This window comes from Hemitrygon akajei, chromosome 8, assembly GCF_048418815.1.
Source record: "Hemitrygon akajei chromosome 8, sHemAka1.3, whole genome shotgun sequence".
Taxonomy (NCBI): Eukaryota; Metazoa; Chordata; class Chondrichthyes; order Myliobatiformes; family Dasyatidae; genus Hemitrygon; species Hemitrygon akajei.
In genome coordinates, this window is record NC_133131.1 from 125,323,180 (window position 1) to 125,342,063 (window position 18,884).

The 18,884-nt window shown below is 39.8% G+C and overlaps 1 protein-coding gene across 9 annotated transcripts in view; it reads left to right on the plus strand.

Annotated features, from left to right (window-relative positions):
* The window catches only part of adam22 (ADAM metallopeptidase domain 22), a 309,560-nt gene that overhangs the window by 57,593 nt on the left and 233,083 nt on the right, over window positions 1-18,884 (plus strand). For all 9 annotated transcript variants that reach the window (XM_073054560.1, XM_073054561.1, XM_073054562.1 and 6 more), the window contains one exon: window positions 1,961-2,027. In XM_073054560.1, coding sequence (XP_072910661.1) covers window positions 1,961-2,027 — 67 coding nt within the window. The remainder of the gene's footprint in view (window positions 1-1,960; window positions 2,028-18,884) is intronic.

Below are 18,884 nucleotides of genomic sequence, written 5' to 3' on the forward strand. Positions count from 1 at the left end.
AATAGAACATCACTTAATACATTGTCTATAAATGCAGACATCCCACCCTGCAAAAACTCATTTCAGGGAGGTAGCAGCACCAACCCCCGCCCCCCATATCCCCCCCCCCCCCCCCCGGTCAACCTCCAAGGGTGTATGTATACAGGACGTTCGATTATGAAAGAACACAACAATTTATTTGATCACATATTGAAACTATTTACACACACACACACAAGGAATATATATTTATATATATATTCCTTGTTTAGTATTTTGTTGGCAGTCTCAATGCTAATAGCTAAATGCTAATGTAAATAGCTTTTCTATTTCTTTGCAAACTTCCCTTGTACTGTGATGTGGCTTGCTTGGCAGATTTGAGCATTTTGCCGGAAGTCTCAACCTCATAGTCTGTGTCAATGAATTTGTTAATTTTGCAAGACATCAGATTCACAGGTGTTTTGTGAGACAGCTGACTTCTGAATTCTGTCTTAATGTGACACACCATGCTGAATGCCCTTTCTACATCACAATTAGAATTTGGCAGCACCAAAAGCAGTTTCATCAACTGGCAGAACTCTTTGAATCTCAACTGCCCTGTGCTCACAGATTTTGCTTTGGACAGCTTTCCCCAGAACTCACCAACTGGCAAACTTTTGTAGTTTGGCACCAGTCCTTCAAGGTTAGTTGAGACATAATCCAGAACTTCCAAGTGGAGCTGTTTTCTTGCATTTGCCTTGATCACATTTGGAAATCTCTCTGCCAAAGTCAAAATCTGCTCTGGATTCACCTCATCTTGGTTCTCTGTATTGACCACTGAAAGATTTTTCAAGATTTGGTCTCTCATTTGGAACTTCCCCCAAGATTTTTTGGAAGCACCTGACATAGAATGCTCTGGCATCTCTGAAGAACTGCTTTGTCTTGGAAGAGGGGATCTCTTGTGCTTCTGCCCACAGAAAATACTGATAGGTCTACTTACCACAAAGAGAGACCAATCAGGATTCCCTCTCCCCCTCCCTCTCACAAAAAAATCAACTTCCAGGATATTGTATATAATTTGCAGGCATCAGTGAGCTGCTATCAATATGCAGGAGACTCCCAGAACTTCAGGGAGAGGTGGGATGTCTTTGAATGTAAGAATGAAAAAGCATTGCACAATTTACTCTTGTAATTTTTAAGAATAAAGTTTATTTTGATATATAAAAAAGCAGTGAAAATAATCCCCATTAAGTTCCTGTTTGCTGTTATCTTAACTCTGCCTCTATTTCAAAGGGACTTGTGTTTGAGGCCTATGGGACAAAGAGGAGGCCCTCCACTGTACACCAGATTTAGTGAGGCTGTAAGGGAAGTTTAGGCCTCTATTGCCTTGACCCTCCTTCCCTAACCTGAGATAGCTTACCAGCACCTTTGACCCCTCTCCTGCTTCCCATTTTAATAGAGTGGAAAACAGGAGAGTTTAAGTGACCTTGAATGGAAGTGAAGGATAATAGAAATGGGAAGAAAAGAGAAATACTACAGTATGGATCAGATATAGTAGAAATGGGAATGAGGTGGCCAGTATTGACCTTCCTGAAACTGGTTGACTGTTTCTTCCTGCCCATTTTGGGCAAACATCTGACAGGAACATTCAGCATTCCTAACACTTAAATAGTCTTGGTCTTAAACTATCAGTTTCTTGTTTTAGAAAAGATCTTCCCACTTGAAACCTGCTCCCCTTTAAATTTCCTAAATCTGCTGTTAAATTCAGAAGGGTTTAAAGATACCAGAAGGGTGACTATATGCAGGATGAGCCATCTGGGTGGTTATAAAGTTTCACAGTAGATCCAGCAAATTCTGTGTTTGGTATAATGGTTATTATATGCAGTTTTAAAATAAATACATGAAGGTTGCACTCAAAAAATAGATCTGGTTAATAATATATCTATTGCCCTCAAGGTACATAGCATTTATATGTTGACTAACATTTATTCTTTTCAACTAGTGATCTGCTCTCATCCCAGTACGTGGAACGAACTGTTCATGCAAGGGGAAGATCTATCCATTCAGTGGTAAGTCTGATAAGTTGAAGTCTGAATCCTTAAATTCTGTGAGTTTGGGTTAATTTTTCAACTTAGCCTACTCTACAGCTGCTAGGTTGTGACCTAGTATAGTCACAACCACTTGATCATTACTATGAAAACAAAGAAAATTTGAACAGATGTAACAGTTTGTTTGTTTTCTGTCTTATTTTATTGATGTTCTTGGGAAAGTTCAATCACATATGTTTTATGTAAATATTGTGTTTATGAAAGTTGAATTGTTCCTTGGAAGTAATATTCATGTAAATCCACATTTTATGCTGTTAGGCACTTTATGCATTGTATGTGTTTTGCACATGTATTTTATAGTGCTCTCTTGGACCAACACCTCCTTGATAGTAAGGAATACTCAGCTGGCCCCCGAGACCATCTTAGGAGTTTAAAGAGAATAAATCTGCCCCCAAAACCCCAAATTGAGAGCACACTGACATGACAGTATGGTACACTAACACCGACAAGATTAACCAGAAAGCAATTCAGTGAGTGACCAGGACTGCAAATAACATCATTGGGACACAACTACCAAACATGGAAACCAACTATAACTCACGCTATCTATGGTGGGGTTGCAACATTGTGATGGACTCATCCCACTCCAGTAATCATCTGTTCAATTTCCAGTCATCCGGCCGCAGATACAGAAATATCTCTGCACGGATATCCAGACTGAAAAATTGCTCTTTCCCCAGGGCTGTCGTGCAACTAACAATGTTCACCCCCCACCCACCCACCCACCCATAATCCATGAACACTATGGAAAATCTCTACGTGGGCATGTGTAATATTTGGGTTTAAATGGGGCAGCTGCATTCTTTGATTTCAGAGCTCTATTTTTATACTTCAGCTTTAATTCTTAATGCTATTTAATATTTAATCATTGGATTTTATGCCATGGGCAAGTGCAACACTTGAATGGGGAAGCTGCTGTTTCTTTTAATTTTAGAGTTGGTTGTTTATAATTCAGCTGTAACTTAGATGTTATTTTTAATAACTCAGACGTTATTTTAAATTTAGTCATTGTGTTTTTAGTAACTGAATTGCCAGTATGTTGTTTTACTAAATGGAGTAGCACTGCAGTTTAATTGTCCTCGGCAATGACAATAAAGCTCCGACTCTAACTCTATGTCATAAATTACAAAGACATTTTTACCAATTTTGGAAAATGTCTGTGGATTATGCAGCACAATGCATCTAGTTGCTTGTACTGGGGACAAAGTAGGCAGCTTGTTGATTTATTCATGTCAGTTACAGTTGGGATGGGGAATAAAGGTCTGATGGTTGCTGATTATATTTATTGAAAGGTCCCTGTACTAGGAGAGAAGATAGTTAGCCTGAAAATACAATAAGACTTGGGACTTTGATGGTGCCAGACTGGCAGATACTCTTGACTGTTGGCTGTTATTTTGATTAATGGTCCAGCACACTTCTGGTTCACTTTTTTTTTAGATGCTGTACAATGGTAGAAATTTTCCAGTGAACCCAGTAAAGTTCAAGGGAAGACACAAGAGACTGCAGATATTGGGATCTGCAGAAGCAGACAATCTACTGGAGGGATTTAGCAGACTGTCTGTTGCTCAAAGTTTAGGGGAATGCAGGAACCAGGGCCTTGTGAATTTAAGGAGAGTGCAGTATCTAAGGACCTGGAGAGCTATTGAAAGCATAAAAGCACAGAAACCAGATGCCAGAACATTGGGATTTCCAATCTTTGAGATTGCACACTATCAGAGTTTTACTGGTAGTCATTTATAAAAAGAAAATTATCTTTGGCCTAAAAATTAGATTGCACACCATCACATTTTGATACTGTAAGTGATATCATATCTGTGTATTGAAAATTCAGTCTAGTGCTTTTATTGCAAAGTTCAATATGTTCTATGCTGGTCTTCCATTAAATTTAATGCATTAACACAAAGAAGAGGCTGGTTATGCACATCCAATGGCACATACTGTAAGCCTAATCAATATTTCCTCATTACACAGGCCCTGCTTCACCACTGCTTAATGGGAAAGAGGAGAGCTTTTGCTCGAAAGAGGCAGACAGTCATCTAATGCAGAAGAGCAAGGACACTCCACTTAGTTCCTACTTGCTGCACTGTGACTGTGCTTTTATTTTACAGGCAGTTTAGGATTTCCTGCACTGGGGTATCAGCCAACATCATTGTTGGTCTGGTGCTTGCATGCCATTCTACAACACCCTATGGGAGGACAGCAATTTACAAGCACTTAACTAGCCTCTTCCTCCAGTCTACACTGGTTATCAGATTTCAAATATCCACAATGCCAAGAAGTATGGAGTCAACTTTTGTTAAAATAGACCACTCAGACTATCATGTCAAAGTTCAGAGTAAAATTTATCATCAGGGTTACATATATGTCACCACATACAGCCCTGAGAGTCTTTTTCCCGTGGGCATAATCTGTAGAACGGTACCTGTACACAGGATTAACGAACAACAAACTGTGCAAATGCAACTGTAGATAAATATCAATAAATAACGAGAGCATGAAATACCAAGATAAACAGTCAGTAAAGTGAGACCATCAGTTGTGGAAATCAATTAATCCCATGCATCAACACTTTTCTTTGGTATCTTTAAATGTTATGAAGCAGCTATGATATCTTCAAAGTAGAACCTGTATTTTTTCTTCATTCGATAGTTTGCAGCCTATGAATCTCCACAATGAATGGACTTGGAAAACACAGGGTGACTCATGCAAAGAGTTTCTCTTGCTGGAGATTCCTTGGCAGAGACAGATAATACCATGTTTATTTGTAGATGTAAATTTTAAAAGCTCATTCATTTGGTATTTCTGATTCCTATTTAGTGCTTACTGGTTCTGCAGACAATAAGTGATTGTGCTCCATCATGCGCCAAGCAATGTCATCATCAACACTCGAACGTCCCTGCCTCCACCAGCATTTGCATGCTGCAACAGCTCATGGAATTTGTGTCTAATGCACCTTCTAACCAATGAAATCAGGCTTAAAACTCAGTAGTCTTTTCCAAATTACCTTCATTCCATGCTCACTGGCTCTTGACTGGAGGAGAGAATCAATGAGAACAGTTTCTCTCCACTTGTTCTGTTTATACCACTCAACTTCCTATGGTCCAGGGAGAACATATCAACATAAATAGAATCTGTTGTCCCTGGGAATATTTCAGTAAATCTGTTCTGCATCAGGGCTACTTGCATGCTTGACAGTAGAAGCAGACAGAGATAAGTGATCAAAGCTCTGCAGTCTAACCACAGCTAGTCATGGTAGACAATTAAACATTTAACAGGAGGAGGCGGCTGCAAATCCACCCACATCCTTGAAGAATGGCTGGGCTCAGTAGGCGAGTGCTAAGGAAAAGGTTTTGCACCATTTTCAACTAGAGGAGCCAAACAAGTAATCCACTGTGATCCCCACAGTCAGATTCGCTGGATACAGCGAATCCTATGGGGTATAGTATTTGCTGTACAAACTCAAGACCCGTGAGCAAGTTGCATTCTATGATATGGTTGCAACACTGGTGTCTACATGACAATATGGAAAATTGCCCATGTAGATCCATTCACAACGAAAAGGACAAATTCAGCCTAGCAAGTCATCCAACTTGTCTACTCTCAATCAGAAACAGTGCCATCAAGTGGCATTTAATTGCCAATCATTGAATCATTTCCCCAGGATCACTTGGCTCCAAACTGGGCATCAGTGATTAGGTCACAGCCTTGGTTATTGAAGATCAATCACCCCAGCCTTAGGGCAGCGTCCTTGGCCCAACCACCTTCGGCTGTTTTATCCATACTGATGTGTAGCACATGACATTCCTACCACAAGCGTGCTAGGCAATGACCATCTCTAATGATAGAATCTTCCACTTGCTCTTGGTACTTGATGACATTGTAATCGCTGAGACCTCCTCAATCAGCTACTGTGCATTTTGTACATAGTGCACACCTCAGCCAAGGTGCTCCAGTGGCAGAAGTTGTTAACGTTTAGGTGTTGATAGGTTCCCGAGAAGTAGGTTTGTCCTGGATGACATTGAGTTTCTTCAGTATTGTTTGAGTTGCATTAATATGGGCAGTATGGAAAGTACACTCCTGACTTGTGCCACATTCATGGTATAGATGAATGAGTTGTTACAAGCTGAGTCACACACTGCAGAGTAACAAGTCTGTGGTTTGTGTTACTAGTATTAGTCATGTTTATGGTCATTGGTAACTGCCATGCTTACATCAGCCGTCAGGCTTGGGAGAGCAGATGCATTCTGAGTATAAGTATACACCTGCCTGGTCTTCCCTTTTCACCATACAGCAGTTACTCACTAAGAATGTTAAATAATACCATCCAAATCTCTACCTCCAGAAAGGATATGGGCAGCAGGGGCATGTGAACACCACCACCTTCCTGTTCCTCTCTGGAACACAGACTATCCTGACCTACTATTGTCACTTTCCCTTCATCACTGAGCCCAAGTACTTCCAGCAATGTAGCAGTGCCTTCCCTAGAATGACTGTGGTGTTTCAAAATGCCTGCTCACTAGGACCTTCTCAAAGTCAAAAGGGAGAAGCACTGACTCTGCCAGTAATGTCCGCTACACAGGAATGAACAAAAAGAAACCTGGCGTTCAGAACCCATGGTGGCAGCAGTGGTATTTTAAATTCAAGCAATTAAATAATGCAATTACAAAGTTAAAATCAAGAATGATATTGCCAGCAATATCATCAAAACATTGTGGTTCATGTAAGGGATTTTGCCACTTTTATCCTGTTTGACCTTCATGTTATGCCAGACATACTCATCTAGTTGACTTACCGTAATTCATCGCCTTCTCAAGAGCAATTGGGAATGGATAGGAAATGCCACCTTTTATAATGGCTGTGAATGGATAAAACAATCTCAGATGCCATCTGTTATAGGAAATAAAGTCCATGACTGCTTCAAAAGAAGCTATAACCTCGAGGAATAATAAATTATATTTTTATTTCACTCCCAATCAGCCTACATGAATTACAGTTTATATGAAATTATTATTAATACAAAGTGCAGCTCCTAATGGAATTTGCAGTATAAATCTATTCCAAATGCTTTTGGATTTGAATCACGTTGCACTTAAATCATTTGGCAAGCAAATTCATTCTCTCAGACTTTTTTAGTTGGCAAGAAATCTGTCTTGAAAAGACAGCTGTCATCAAATAACAATATAATGCAGGCATATTTTGTGAGAAAATCATTATCTGGTTTTGTCATGCAGTTAGAAACCATATTTGCTGTCCTATCATTGGTGTTAGAACAATTCATTGTGTCTGATTCAGTTATGTTTATTGTGTGTTTTCACAGATTCTGAAGAAGACATTGCAAAAATAATTCACCTTCATTATTCATATAACCCGATGTTTCACTTGGGTAACAACTTGAGTGTAAAAGTAAACATTCCAAGATACTTCACAAGAGCACTATCAGCTAAGTTGGGAACTATACTACACAGGAGATTTTGGAATGGTTGACTGACTGAGGACTTGTTCAATCAGGCAGATTTTAAGGATCATTCATAAATAGAATATTGTAGAGCTGTTGAGGTATAGGGCATATGAGCTGAAAATATAGGTGTCAGTTAGTGAGGTGATTGGGGTTCAATAGAAATCAGGGATCCCCAAGTGGCCAAAATTTGAGATTTTCAGAGGTTCCATTGCTGGATTATAGAGGTAGGAATGAGTGCAGATGAAAGAGAAAAAAAGTCAAGTGGGATATGATAAGTCTATGTGAGGTTGTTCTAATTGTTATAATGTCGGCTGTTTCACTCTGTGTTTGAGAGTCACGCTTTCTGTTTCTGTCATGTAAGTAAAACTGGGCTGAATTTGTTGATTTACATAATTTTAGTGAAAACAATGGTAATTGATAATTGATGGATCTTAGCAGGACTGATCAATGGGAACTTTTGTTTCTGGTTCAGGAAATGAAGTAGGTCAAAGAGTAAAGATCAGGCATTCACACTCAAACAGTTACCTGCGTAGAATAATTTTTTGTCAAGATTAGATTTTGTTGTCACCTTTCCTGTAAGCTTACTGTGAAGTATTCAAAGTGATCCATCATAAGGTTTTCTAACCTACCATCGAGGCCTGAACCTCATATGTCAGTGCATTTGATTACTACTTAAGATTAAAGCCTGAGATCGAGTGGCCATGCAGAGGATGTTTGCAATGATCGGACCAGAGGGCACACCCTTAGAACAGAGATGAGGAGGAATTTCTTTAGCCAGAGGGTGGTGAATCTGTGGAATTCATTATCACAGACAGCTATAGATGGATTGAGTATATTTAAAGCAGAGGTTCTTCAGTGGCATCTGATGAAATATGCTGATGGTTATGATTATCATTAGAATTGACCTTGCATGGAGTCAAAAGTTTGCTCATCACTTGATCACATGATATGAATGGCAATTAAATTAGCACATTCTAATTTGTTGTGCAGTTGTGCAGCCAAGGATATAAATGAGATTGGGGGAAAGAAAATTAAAATATGATAACTGATACTCTACTTATTATAAATGTAATGTTTGTTTTGCCCTGTGTTCATGACTCATATTTTCTATTTCTTACGTAAATAATACTGGGCTGAATTTTTGATGCATAATTTTAGTGAAAAAATTGTGATTGATAATCATTGGATGTTAGCATGAAGTACCAGTGAACTACTTGTTAATATTTAGTACTGGTTCAGGATTCCTGTTTTTGAAGAAAATAGATTATGGAATGTTACCAAAAAGTTTGTATGAAACAAAATTGAATTTGCTGACCATTTAAATAGCCAGCTTGTGTAATTTTCACACCTGTGCAACAGCATTCACAAGTATTTTACAGCTGATTAGATGAATGGATAAATGGATATGAAATGGACCAGACTTTGGTCATTAGTTCAAATCCCATTATAGCAAATTGTGAAATTGATTTGAATAGTCTGTTCCTCTGTGTTGATGCTAAATTTAATTTTAAATTTAGCTGAGTCTTAGCAAAATATTAACTGGTTTTCTGATTTAGTGCAGATAAGTGTATATTTACTGTATACCCCAACCCTGCCATGCTCCATTTACAGGCAATTATGTACTAAGCAAAAAGATAAATCTAACATTAGGGAGGTGATTGAAGTGGAAGTACATTACAGTAAATTATTGTACAGATCATTGAAGAGGGTTGTTTTGTTAACTGTGTAAAATTTCTTCTGGTATATTATGTTGGTTTGTGCCTCTGTGTGATTGAGAATCCTGTTACTCTGCTCATCATCCTTGTAATTTTCAAGTTCAAGTTCAGTTTATTGTTTTTCAACTGTATTCAAGTACACTGTCAAATGACACCATTTTCGTCTGGAACAAGGTGCACAACACAGTATATATAACTCAAGCCCATAAAGAAATATTACCACAAGTAAATGAGCACATTAAAAGAGGCATTTACAACACAAGTTAAAAAGCAAACAGTGTAACACTTCTGGCGCTTCACACTTGATGAGAACTGGGTGGTGGCAGGGAGTTCAGTAGTCCTACAGCGTGGGGGAAGAAGCTGTCAATCATTCTGACAGTCCTCCATTCAGCTTCCTGTTTCTCAGCATGCAATTTGGCATTCCTGTATGCACTCGATGGCCACTTCATGAGGTACACCTCTCGCTAATGTAAATAATCAGCCAATCATGTGGCAGCAAATAAATGCATAAAAACACACAAGCGTGGTCCAGAAGTTCAGTTGTTGTTCAGACCAAATATCAGAATGGGGAAAAATGTGATCTAAGTGACTTTGACCGTGGAATGATTGCTGGTGCGGTGCCAGATGGGGTGGTTTGAATATTTCAGAAAATGCAGATCTCCAGGGTTTTTCCACTGTCACGTACATGCAACCTGTAAAAGTATCAGCAGCAACAGAACACATCTGGAGTCTGGTTTTGCTGTTAACAAATCACTATTTCATTAGTATCTACGTATTATAGAAACTTTAACCAGGTAAATCAAGAGTTAACAGTGTTATATGCATGTATAGATATAAATAAAGTTCCCAAACTTATTCAAGCTCAGGTGGCAAGAGTTACAGTCTTACGGTGGTATGTAAGAAAAGTTCAGTACAGATGCACAGGTTAATTAATGTGAGATGTTTGTAATCCAAAGGTGAGTGTTGTGAGAAGTCAATTTTGTTGATATTCCACAGATTCCATGATAGCAACACAAAACAATAGTAGCAGTAGATTTTATCTCTGAAGTTGTTCCACCCCACACATGAAGTATCACCGACAGTGATCTTTAACGAATATCCTTTCAACACAAGTGGGACCAACCCGAATTCATCTACGGGACATCTCAAAGTGGTGACCACAGGACTCATACAGAATCCACGTATGGATTATCACCAACAGTAGCTTATCACAAAGGGGACCATCTTCAAGGGAACCACCACCCAGGCAAGGCTCGACACACTGGTAGATTTCACAAGGTTTACCCAATCACACACACAACGTGATAGCCACTTATCCAGCTCCACAACTTATGAAATACTTCCAACAGTGATTTGCCACAGGGGTGCCTTTCTTCAGTGAACTACCACACCCTGACAAAGGGTAAACACACACGTGGTATTCACAAAGGTTTTCCCCTCACCAGAGAACCCACTCCAGTGGATTAACTATGTGACAATCACACTTCTGTAGCCAAATGGAAACAAACTCACCCTCACGGGCTACTTAGAGAGAGAGTCCAAACAGTGATCTCTTTGTCACTGAATTTCTTCTATTTCAAACCTTCCTCTCCTCTCTTCTCTTCCTGCAAACTTGTTCTAGTTGCAGAAACTTGTGAGAGTCATTTATCAATACTCAAGATTGAACTCAACTCATCCCTTTTGGGCTACTGAAAGTTTAAACCAGTGATTGACTCACTGGTGTCTTCCATTGACCGAATCCATCTTGACTCTAACTGTATGTTTCTGTGTGTCTGTAACTGTCCTTGTAAGTTCAAAACAAGCTGCAGAGAAACCATAACATTGATTGTCCATCAAATAACTCCATCTCCCCCTCTCCCTCCCCCTCTCCCTCCCCCTCTCCCTCCCCTCTCCCTCCCCTCTCCCTCCCCCTCTCCCTCCCCCTCTCCCTCCCCCTCTCCCTCCCCCTCTCCCTTCCCCTCTCCCTCCCCCTCAAACAGTGTCCAGCTGTCAGTCTCATTCTTCTGGCGTTTTAAAGTGACAGTCCACAGAAAAAATGAACCCTAGGGGTACATAACACCACACATAACAGTCTCTACAGTTTTCAGAGAATGATGTAGAAAATGAAAAACATCCACTGAGTGGCATTTATGTGGGCAAAAGCACCTTGTTAATGAGAGAAGTCAGAGGAAAATGGCCAGACTGGTTCAAAGTTGAAAGTAAATTTAATATCAAAGTACATACATGTCACTATATACAATCCTGAGATTAATTTTCTTGTGGGCATATGCAATAAATCTAAAATTTTGAACTTTGAATGTCCCTCGATTCTGAGGCTGTGTCCTCTGGTTCTAGGCTTGCCCACCATAGGAAACATACTCTCCACATCCACTCTATCTAGGCCTTTCAACATTCAATAGGTTTCAATGAGATACCCACTCATTCTTCTAAATTACAGCAAGTAAAGGCCCAGACCCATCAATTGCTCCTCATAGAATAAGCCTTTCATTCCCAGAATCACGAATAGATGAACTTGTAGCACAGCTATAGACGACATTATGGGCATCACTGAATCGTGGAAGAAAGAAGGTTATAGTTGGGAGCTTAATGTCCAAGGATACACATTGTATTGAAGGGACGGACAGGTAGGCAGGGGAGATGGTGTAGCTCTGTTGGTAAAAAATGAAATCAAATCATTAGAAAGGGGTGACATAGAGTTGGAAGGTGTTGAATAGTTGTGGATAGAGTTAAGGGTAAAAAGGCCTTGATGGGAGTTATATACCAATCCCCAAACAGATGTAAAGATGTGGTCTACAAGTTACAACAAGAGATAGAAAATGCATGTCAAAAGAGCAATGTTATGATATTCATGGGGGTTAGTCATAAAGGAACCCTTAATGAAAAGTGGTCATTATATGATAGAATCAGTCAGATAGATAAAGTCAAATGTATCAATATTACAATGGAGTAAAGGGAATTATAAAGACATGAGAGAGGAGCTGGCCAAAATTGACTGAAAAAACACTAGCAGGAATGATAGCAGAGCAGCCATGGCTGAAATTTCTGGGAGCAATTCAGAACGCACAGGATATATACATCCCAAAGAGGAAGAAGGATTCTGAAGGCAGGATGACACAATTATGCCTGACAAGAGAAGTCAAAGCCAACATAAAAGCAAAAGAGAGGGCATATAATACAGCAAAAATTTGTGGGAAGTTAGAGGATTGGGAAGTTTAAAAAAAAATAAAAGGCAATTTAAAAAATCATAAAGAAGGAAAAGATGAAATACAAAGGTAAACTGTCCAATAATATTAAAGAGGATACCAAAAGTTTCTTCAGATATATGTGTGTGTTTGTGTGTATAGTGTAAAAGAGAGGTGAGAGTGGATATCAGACTTCTGGAAAATGATGCTGGAGAGATAGTAATGGTGGACAAAGAAATGGTTGATGAATTGAATAAGTATTTTGCACCAATCTTCACTGTGGAAGACACTAGCAATATTCCTGAAGTTCGAGAGTGCCAGCAGGCAGAAGTGTATGATTTTGCAATTACTAGGGAAAAGATTCTTGGGAAGCTGAAAGGTCTGAAGATAGATATGTCACCTGGACCAGATGGTGTACAAAGAAAGAGGTGTCTGAAGAGATTGTGGATGCATTGGTAATGACTTTTCAAGAATTAATAGATACTGGGATGGTTCTGAAGGAATGGAAAATTGCAGGTGTCACTCCACTCTTCAAAAAGGGAGAGAGGTAGAAGAAAGGAAATTATAGGGCAATTAGTCTGACCTCAGTGGTTGGGAAGATGTTGGAGTCAATTGTTAAGGATGTGGTTTTGGGCTATTTGGAGGAGACAGATGATAAAATAGGCCAAGGTCAGCATGGCTTCCTGAAGGGAAAATGTTGCCTGACAAATCTGTTGGAATACTTTGAAGAAGTAACAAACAGGATAGACAAAGATGAATCGGTAGATGTTTACTTGGATTTTCAGAATGCCTTTGACAAAGTGCCAGACATGAGGCTGCTGAACAAGTTAAGAGCCCATAGTTGTACAAGAAAGATACTAGCTTGGATTAGAGCATTGACTGATTGGCAGGAAGCAAAGAGTGGGAATAAAAGGAGTATTTTCCTGTTGGCTGCCTGTGACTAGTGGTGTTCCACAGGGGTCTGTGTTGGGACTGCTTTTTACATTATATGTCAATGATTTGGATGAAGGAATTAATGGCTTTGTGGCCAAGTTTGAGGATGATATAAGGATAGGTGGAGGGGCAGGTAGTTTTGAGGAAGTAGAGAGGCTACAGAAGGACTTAGACAGATTAGGAGAATGGGCAAAGAAGTGGCAGTAGAACTACAGTGTCAGGAATTGTGTGGTCATGCACTTTGGGAGAAGAAATAAAAGCTTAGCTTATTTCCTAAATGGAGAGAAAATTAAAAACTGAGATGCAAAGCAACTTGGGAGTCCTCATTCAGAGTTCCCTAGAGGTTAATTTTCAAGTTGAGTCACTGGTGAGGAAGGCAAATGTGATGTTAGCCTTCATTTCGAGGGGACTAGAATATAAAAGCAAGGATGTAATGTTGAGGCTTTACAAAGCACTTGGAGTATTGTGAGCAGTTTTGGACTCCTTATCTAAGAATGTTATGCTGACATTGGAGTGGATTCAAAGGAGATGCCTTCTATAGTGAAGACTGATGCAAAATACTTATTCTTTGTCCCCCATTGATAACCTCTTCAGCGTCATTTTCCAGCCCTCCAATATATACTCTCACCTCTCCTTTTTCTTTATATATCTGAAAAAATACTTTTCGTATCCTCTTTGATATTGTTGGCTAGCTTAACTTAATATTTCATATTATATCTTCTTATTGCCCTTTTTAGTTGCCTTTTCTTGGTTTTTAAAAGTTTCCGAATCCTCTAGCTTCCCACTCATTTTTGCTCTATTGTGTGACTGCTCTTTTATGTTGTCTTTGACTTCCCTAGTCAGCTATGGTTGCCTCATTCCCCCCCCCCCCCCACCTTTAGAATATTTAATCTTCTTTGGGATGTATCTATCCTGCACTTCCCAAACTGCTCCCAGAAACTCCAGCCATTGTGGCTCTGCTGTCATCCCTGCTGGTGTCTCCTTCTTATCAACTTCGCATAGCTCCTCTCTCATGCCTCTGTAATGCCCATTACTCCACTGTAATATTGATGCATCAGACTTTCATTTCCCCCTCTCAAATTGCAGGATGGAATTCTATCATATTATGATCACTGCCTCCTAAGGGTTCCTTTACCCTAAGCTCTCTAATAAAATCTGGTTCATTACACAACACCCAATCCAGAATAGCTGATCCCCTAGTGGGGTCAATCACAAGTTGCTCTAAAAAGCCATTTTGTAGGCATTCTACAAATTTTGTGTCTCAGGATCCAGCAGCAACCTGATTTTCCCAGTCTCCTCAAACTCTGAATGAAGTAGAGACAACAGCATGCCTTCTTCTTGATTGTGTCAATGTGTTGTGTCCTGGTCACGTCCTTGGAGCTGTTGCCATCCAGAAACTTAAAGATGCTTACCCTTTCCACCGCACCATCCTAATAGGGACTGGTGTGTATTCTCCTAACTTTCCCTTCCTTAAGTGCACAGTCAGTTTCTTGGTCTTGCTGACATTGAGTTTGAGGTAGTTGTTGCAACACCACTGAACCAGCCAATCTGTTTCTCTCCTGTATGTTTCCTGAGATTTAACCAACAACAGTGGTGCCTACTGTGCAAATTTACCAATGATCACGATGTAGAGAGAGAACAGAAGTGGGCTAAGCATGCGTCCTTGATTTGTGCCTGTGTTAATTTTCAGCGAGGAGGGAAGTCATTACTAATCTCCCAATGAGGAAGTCGAGGATCCAGTTACAGCAGGAGGTACAGAGGCCTAGATAAAAATACTCCTACAGTGCTGCGGGGCAAGGAGTTCCAGAATTAAGTCTGTATGATAATGGAAGCATAGCAATATATTTAAGAATCTTTTTTTAAGCATAAATTTATTAATTAAACATATTACCTTGTATGAAAGCTTTCTTACTGTTGGGGATATGTACCTGTATATTATGTACCATTCTGGAAAACTTAGCATAAATATAAAACTACCTTTCCAGTTGATACATGCTTGTTCATAGTAATTAGTACATGCAAGACAAATAAAGCTCCAGGTAATCTAGCTAACGTGCAGCATCTGTTCCACAATTTCCTGTAGAAACACTGGCCTGAAAAGAACTTTAGGTATAAATATATTTGTCACCTGTTATTTTAAGATGATTGTTTGGGTCACACACAGCCAACCTGTCAAAGCACAGGAGAAAGAATAGGTGTTTGCATTGCAACAGAAAGGATTGCACTTCCAGACAATCCTACTGTAAATACAGGCCTACAGTAAAAGTAAATGATAAAATTCAAGCTGTGCTCCAATTCCTGGTTGTTCACTTGAAATAGATGTGGTTTATTGCTTTTCCTCTTTAAACAACACCTTGTACAACTCCCATTGTTTCTTTTTTTCCCCACAGGAGCATGGTCACATTGTGATTATGTTCACAGGCAATCTAGACAATGAGGCCTGTGATCTGAAGTCAGAAGTTGAAATAACACAATAGGAAATGGAGAACTTTAATCCATTTAATTAAATAGATGCAAAGTAAAAAGTGACTATGAAACTTCTGGACTGCTACAATAATATTTAAGGTGGAAAATTGATTTCTTAATCTGGTCTGACCTTTATATGATTTCATACCCAAATGAACATAGTTGTGCTTCTCTGTCCACTGAAATGACTGGCAAACCACTTAGTTCATTACTAAGACCATGGTCTAAAGCAGTTGAAAAAGATTGCCTACAATCACCTTCACAAAAGCTGTATGGCAAGGCATACAGATTGGTACACTGCAGTGATGCCTCCAAATATTTGTTCATGATGAAATAATAGCTTGAAGATGTTATTTAATTAATTCTATTCAGACAGTTATAAAGCTCTGTCCCAGTTAAATGTGTGTTATATACGAAATTAATTGTGTGGATATTATAATGAACACTAGATATTTGGGCCCATGTATGACCTTTGGGAGCAAAACTAACTTTGATAGAAGTAAAGGAGGTGGGAATGCTTGACTTGGATGGCTAGATTCTGCTGTCCGGTTTTACTTAAAGGCTAGCCTGAAATATTCTACAAAGATATTATGTTGATTTTTTACACTTTTGTTACATTTCTATTTCCACAAGGATAGAATAAATACTTAAATTGTAGCTCCCTAAGGAAATTCAAAACAGCTTGCACTGCATTGCCACGTATGGAATGCTTGTCCACATCTACAATGGAGTTAGGAAGAAAGAGCAAAATTGCCCAAGGCAGCATTTGTCTTGAGTTTGGGGATGCATGCTGCTCTCTCTTTACTACTTTCTTGCTAAAATATGGCAGATGTCTAGACTGACCTTCTTTGAGAGTACCTACCTTATTACTTATGAACCTTACCAAGGTGAAACCCCATTTTGTCCATGATCTGCCATTTTGTTATGTATGTGTGTGTTGAGGTGCTATAAAGAACTCCTCTCACACACACACTTTTGATGAATTTTATGCAACTTCCCTTTCTAGGTTACATTCTTACTTTCTGTCCTGCTGATAGTTCAAGTGCCAGGCTTTAGATGTTTCAGAAAGGACAGGGAAGGAGGCAAAAGAGGTTGGGGCGTGGCACTGTTGATCAGGGATAGTGTCACGGCTGCAGAAAATGAGGAAGTCATAGAGGGATTGTCTACGGAGTCTCTGTGGGTGGAAGTTAGAAACAGGAAGGGGTCAATAACTCTGCTGGGTGTTTTTTTATAGACCACCCAATAGTAATAGGGACAGTGAGGAGCAGATAGGGAGACAGATTCTGGAAAGGAGTAATAATAACAGGGTTGTTGTGGTGGGAGATTTTAATTTCCCAAGGATCGATTTGCATCTCCCTAGAGTGAGGGGTTTAGATGGGGTGGAGTTTGTTAGGTGTGTTCAGGAAGGTTTCTTGACACAATATGTAGATAAGCCTACAAGAGGAGAGGCTGTACTTGATCTGGTATTGGGAAATGAACCTGGTCAGATGTCAGGTCTCTCAGTGGGAGAGCATTTTGGAGAGAGTGATCACGATTCTATCTCCTTTACCATAGCATTGGAGAGAGATAGGAACAGACAAGTTAGAGAAATGTTTAATTGGAGTAAGGGGAACTATGAGGCTATCAGGCAGGAACTTGGAAGCATAAATGGAAATAGATGTTCTCAGGGAAACATACTGAAAAAATGTGGCAAATGTTCAGGGGATATTTGCGTGGGGTTCTGAGTAGGTACGTTCCAATGAGACATGGAAAGGATGGTAGGGTACAAGATCTGTGGTGCACAAAGGCTGTTGTAAATCTAGTCAAGAAGAAAAGAAGAGCTTACGAAAGGTTCAAAAAAACTAGGTAATGATAGGAATCTAGAAGATTATAAGGCTAGCAGGAAGGAGTTTAAGAATGAAATTAGGAGAGCCAAAAGGGGCCATGAGAAGGTCTTAGCGGAGAGGATTAAGGAAAACCCCAAGGCATTCTACAAGTATGTGAAGAGCAAGAGGATAAGATGTAAGAGAATAGGACTAATCAAGTGTGACAATGGAAAAGTGTGTATGGAACTGGAGGAAATAGCGGAGGTACTTAATGACTACTGCGCTTCAGTATTCACTACGGAAAAGGATCTTGGCGATTGTAGGGATGACTAGCCATGGACTGAAAAGCTTGAGAATGTAGATATTAAGAAGGAGGATGTGCTGGAGCTTTTGGAAAGTATCAAGTTGGATAAGTCTCCGGGACCGGACGGGATGTACCCCAGGCTACTGTGGGAGGCGAGGGAGGAGATTGCTGAGGTTTTGGCGATGATCTTTGCTTCATCAATGCAAAGATTGATGAGGTTCCGAAGAATTGGAGGGTTGCGGATGTAGTTCCCTTATTTAAGAAAGGGAGTAGGGATGGTACAGGAAATTATAGGCTAGTGAGTCTTACTTCAGTGGTTGGTAATTTGATGAAGAAGATCCTGAGAGGCAGGATTTATGAACATTTGGAAAGGCATAATGTGTTTAGGGATCATCAGCATGGCTTTGTCGTGCCTTACGGGCCTGATAGAATTTTTTTGAGGATGTGACTAAGCACATTGATGAAGGTAGACCGTAGAAGTCGTATATATGGATTTTGGCAAGGCATTTGATAAGATACCCCATGCAAGGCTTATTGAGAAAGTAAGGAGGCATGGGATCCAAGGGGAAATTGCTTTGTGGATCCAGAACTGGCTTGCCCACATAAGGCAAAGAGTGTTTGTAGAATGGTCATATTCTGCATGGAGGCCGGTGACCAGTGGTGTGCCTCAGGGATCTGTTTTGGGACCCCTACTCTTTGTGTTTTTTATAAATGACCTGGATGAGGAAGTGGAGGGATGGGTTAGTAAATTTGCTGATAACACAAAGGTTGGGTGTGTTGCAGATAGTGTGGAGGGCTGTCAGAGGTTATAACGGGACATTGATAGGATGCAAAACTGGGCTGAGAAGTGGCAGATGGAATTCATCCCAGGTAAGTTTGAGGTGGTTCATTTTGGTAGGTCAAATATGATGGCAGAATATATATTAATGGTAAGACTCTTGGCAGTGTGGAGGAT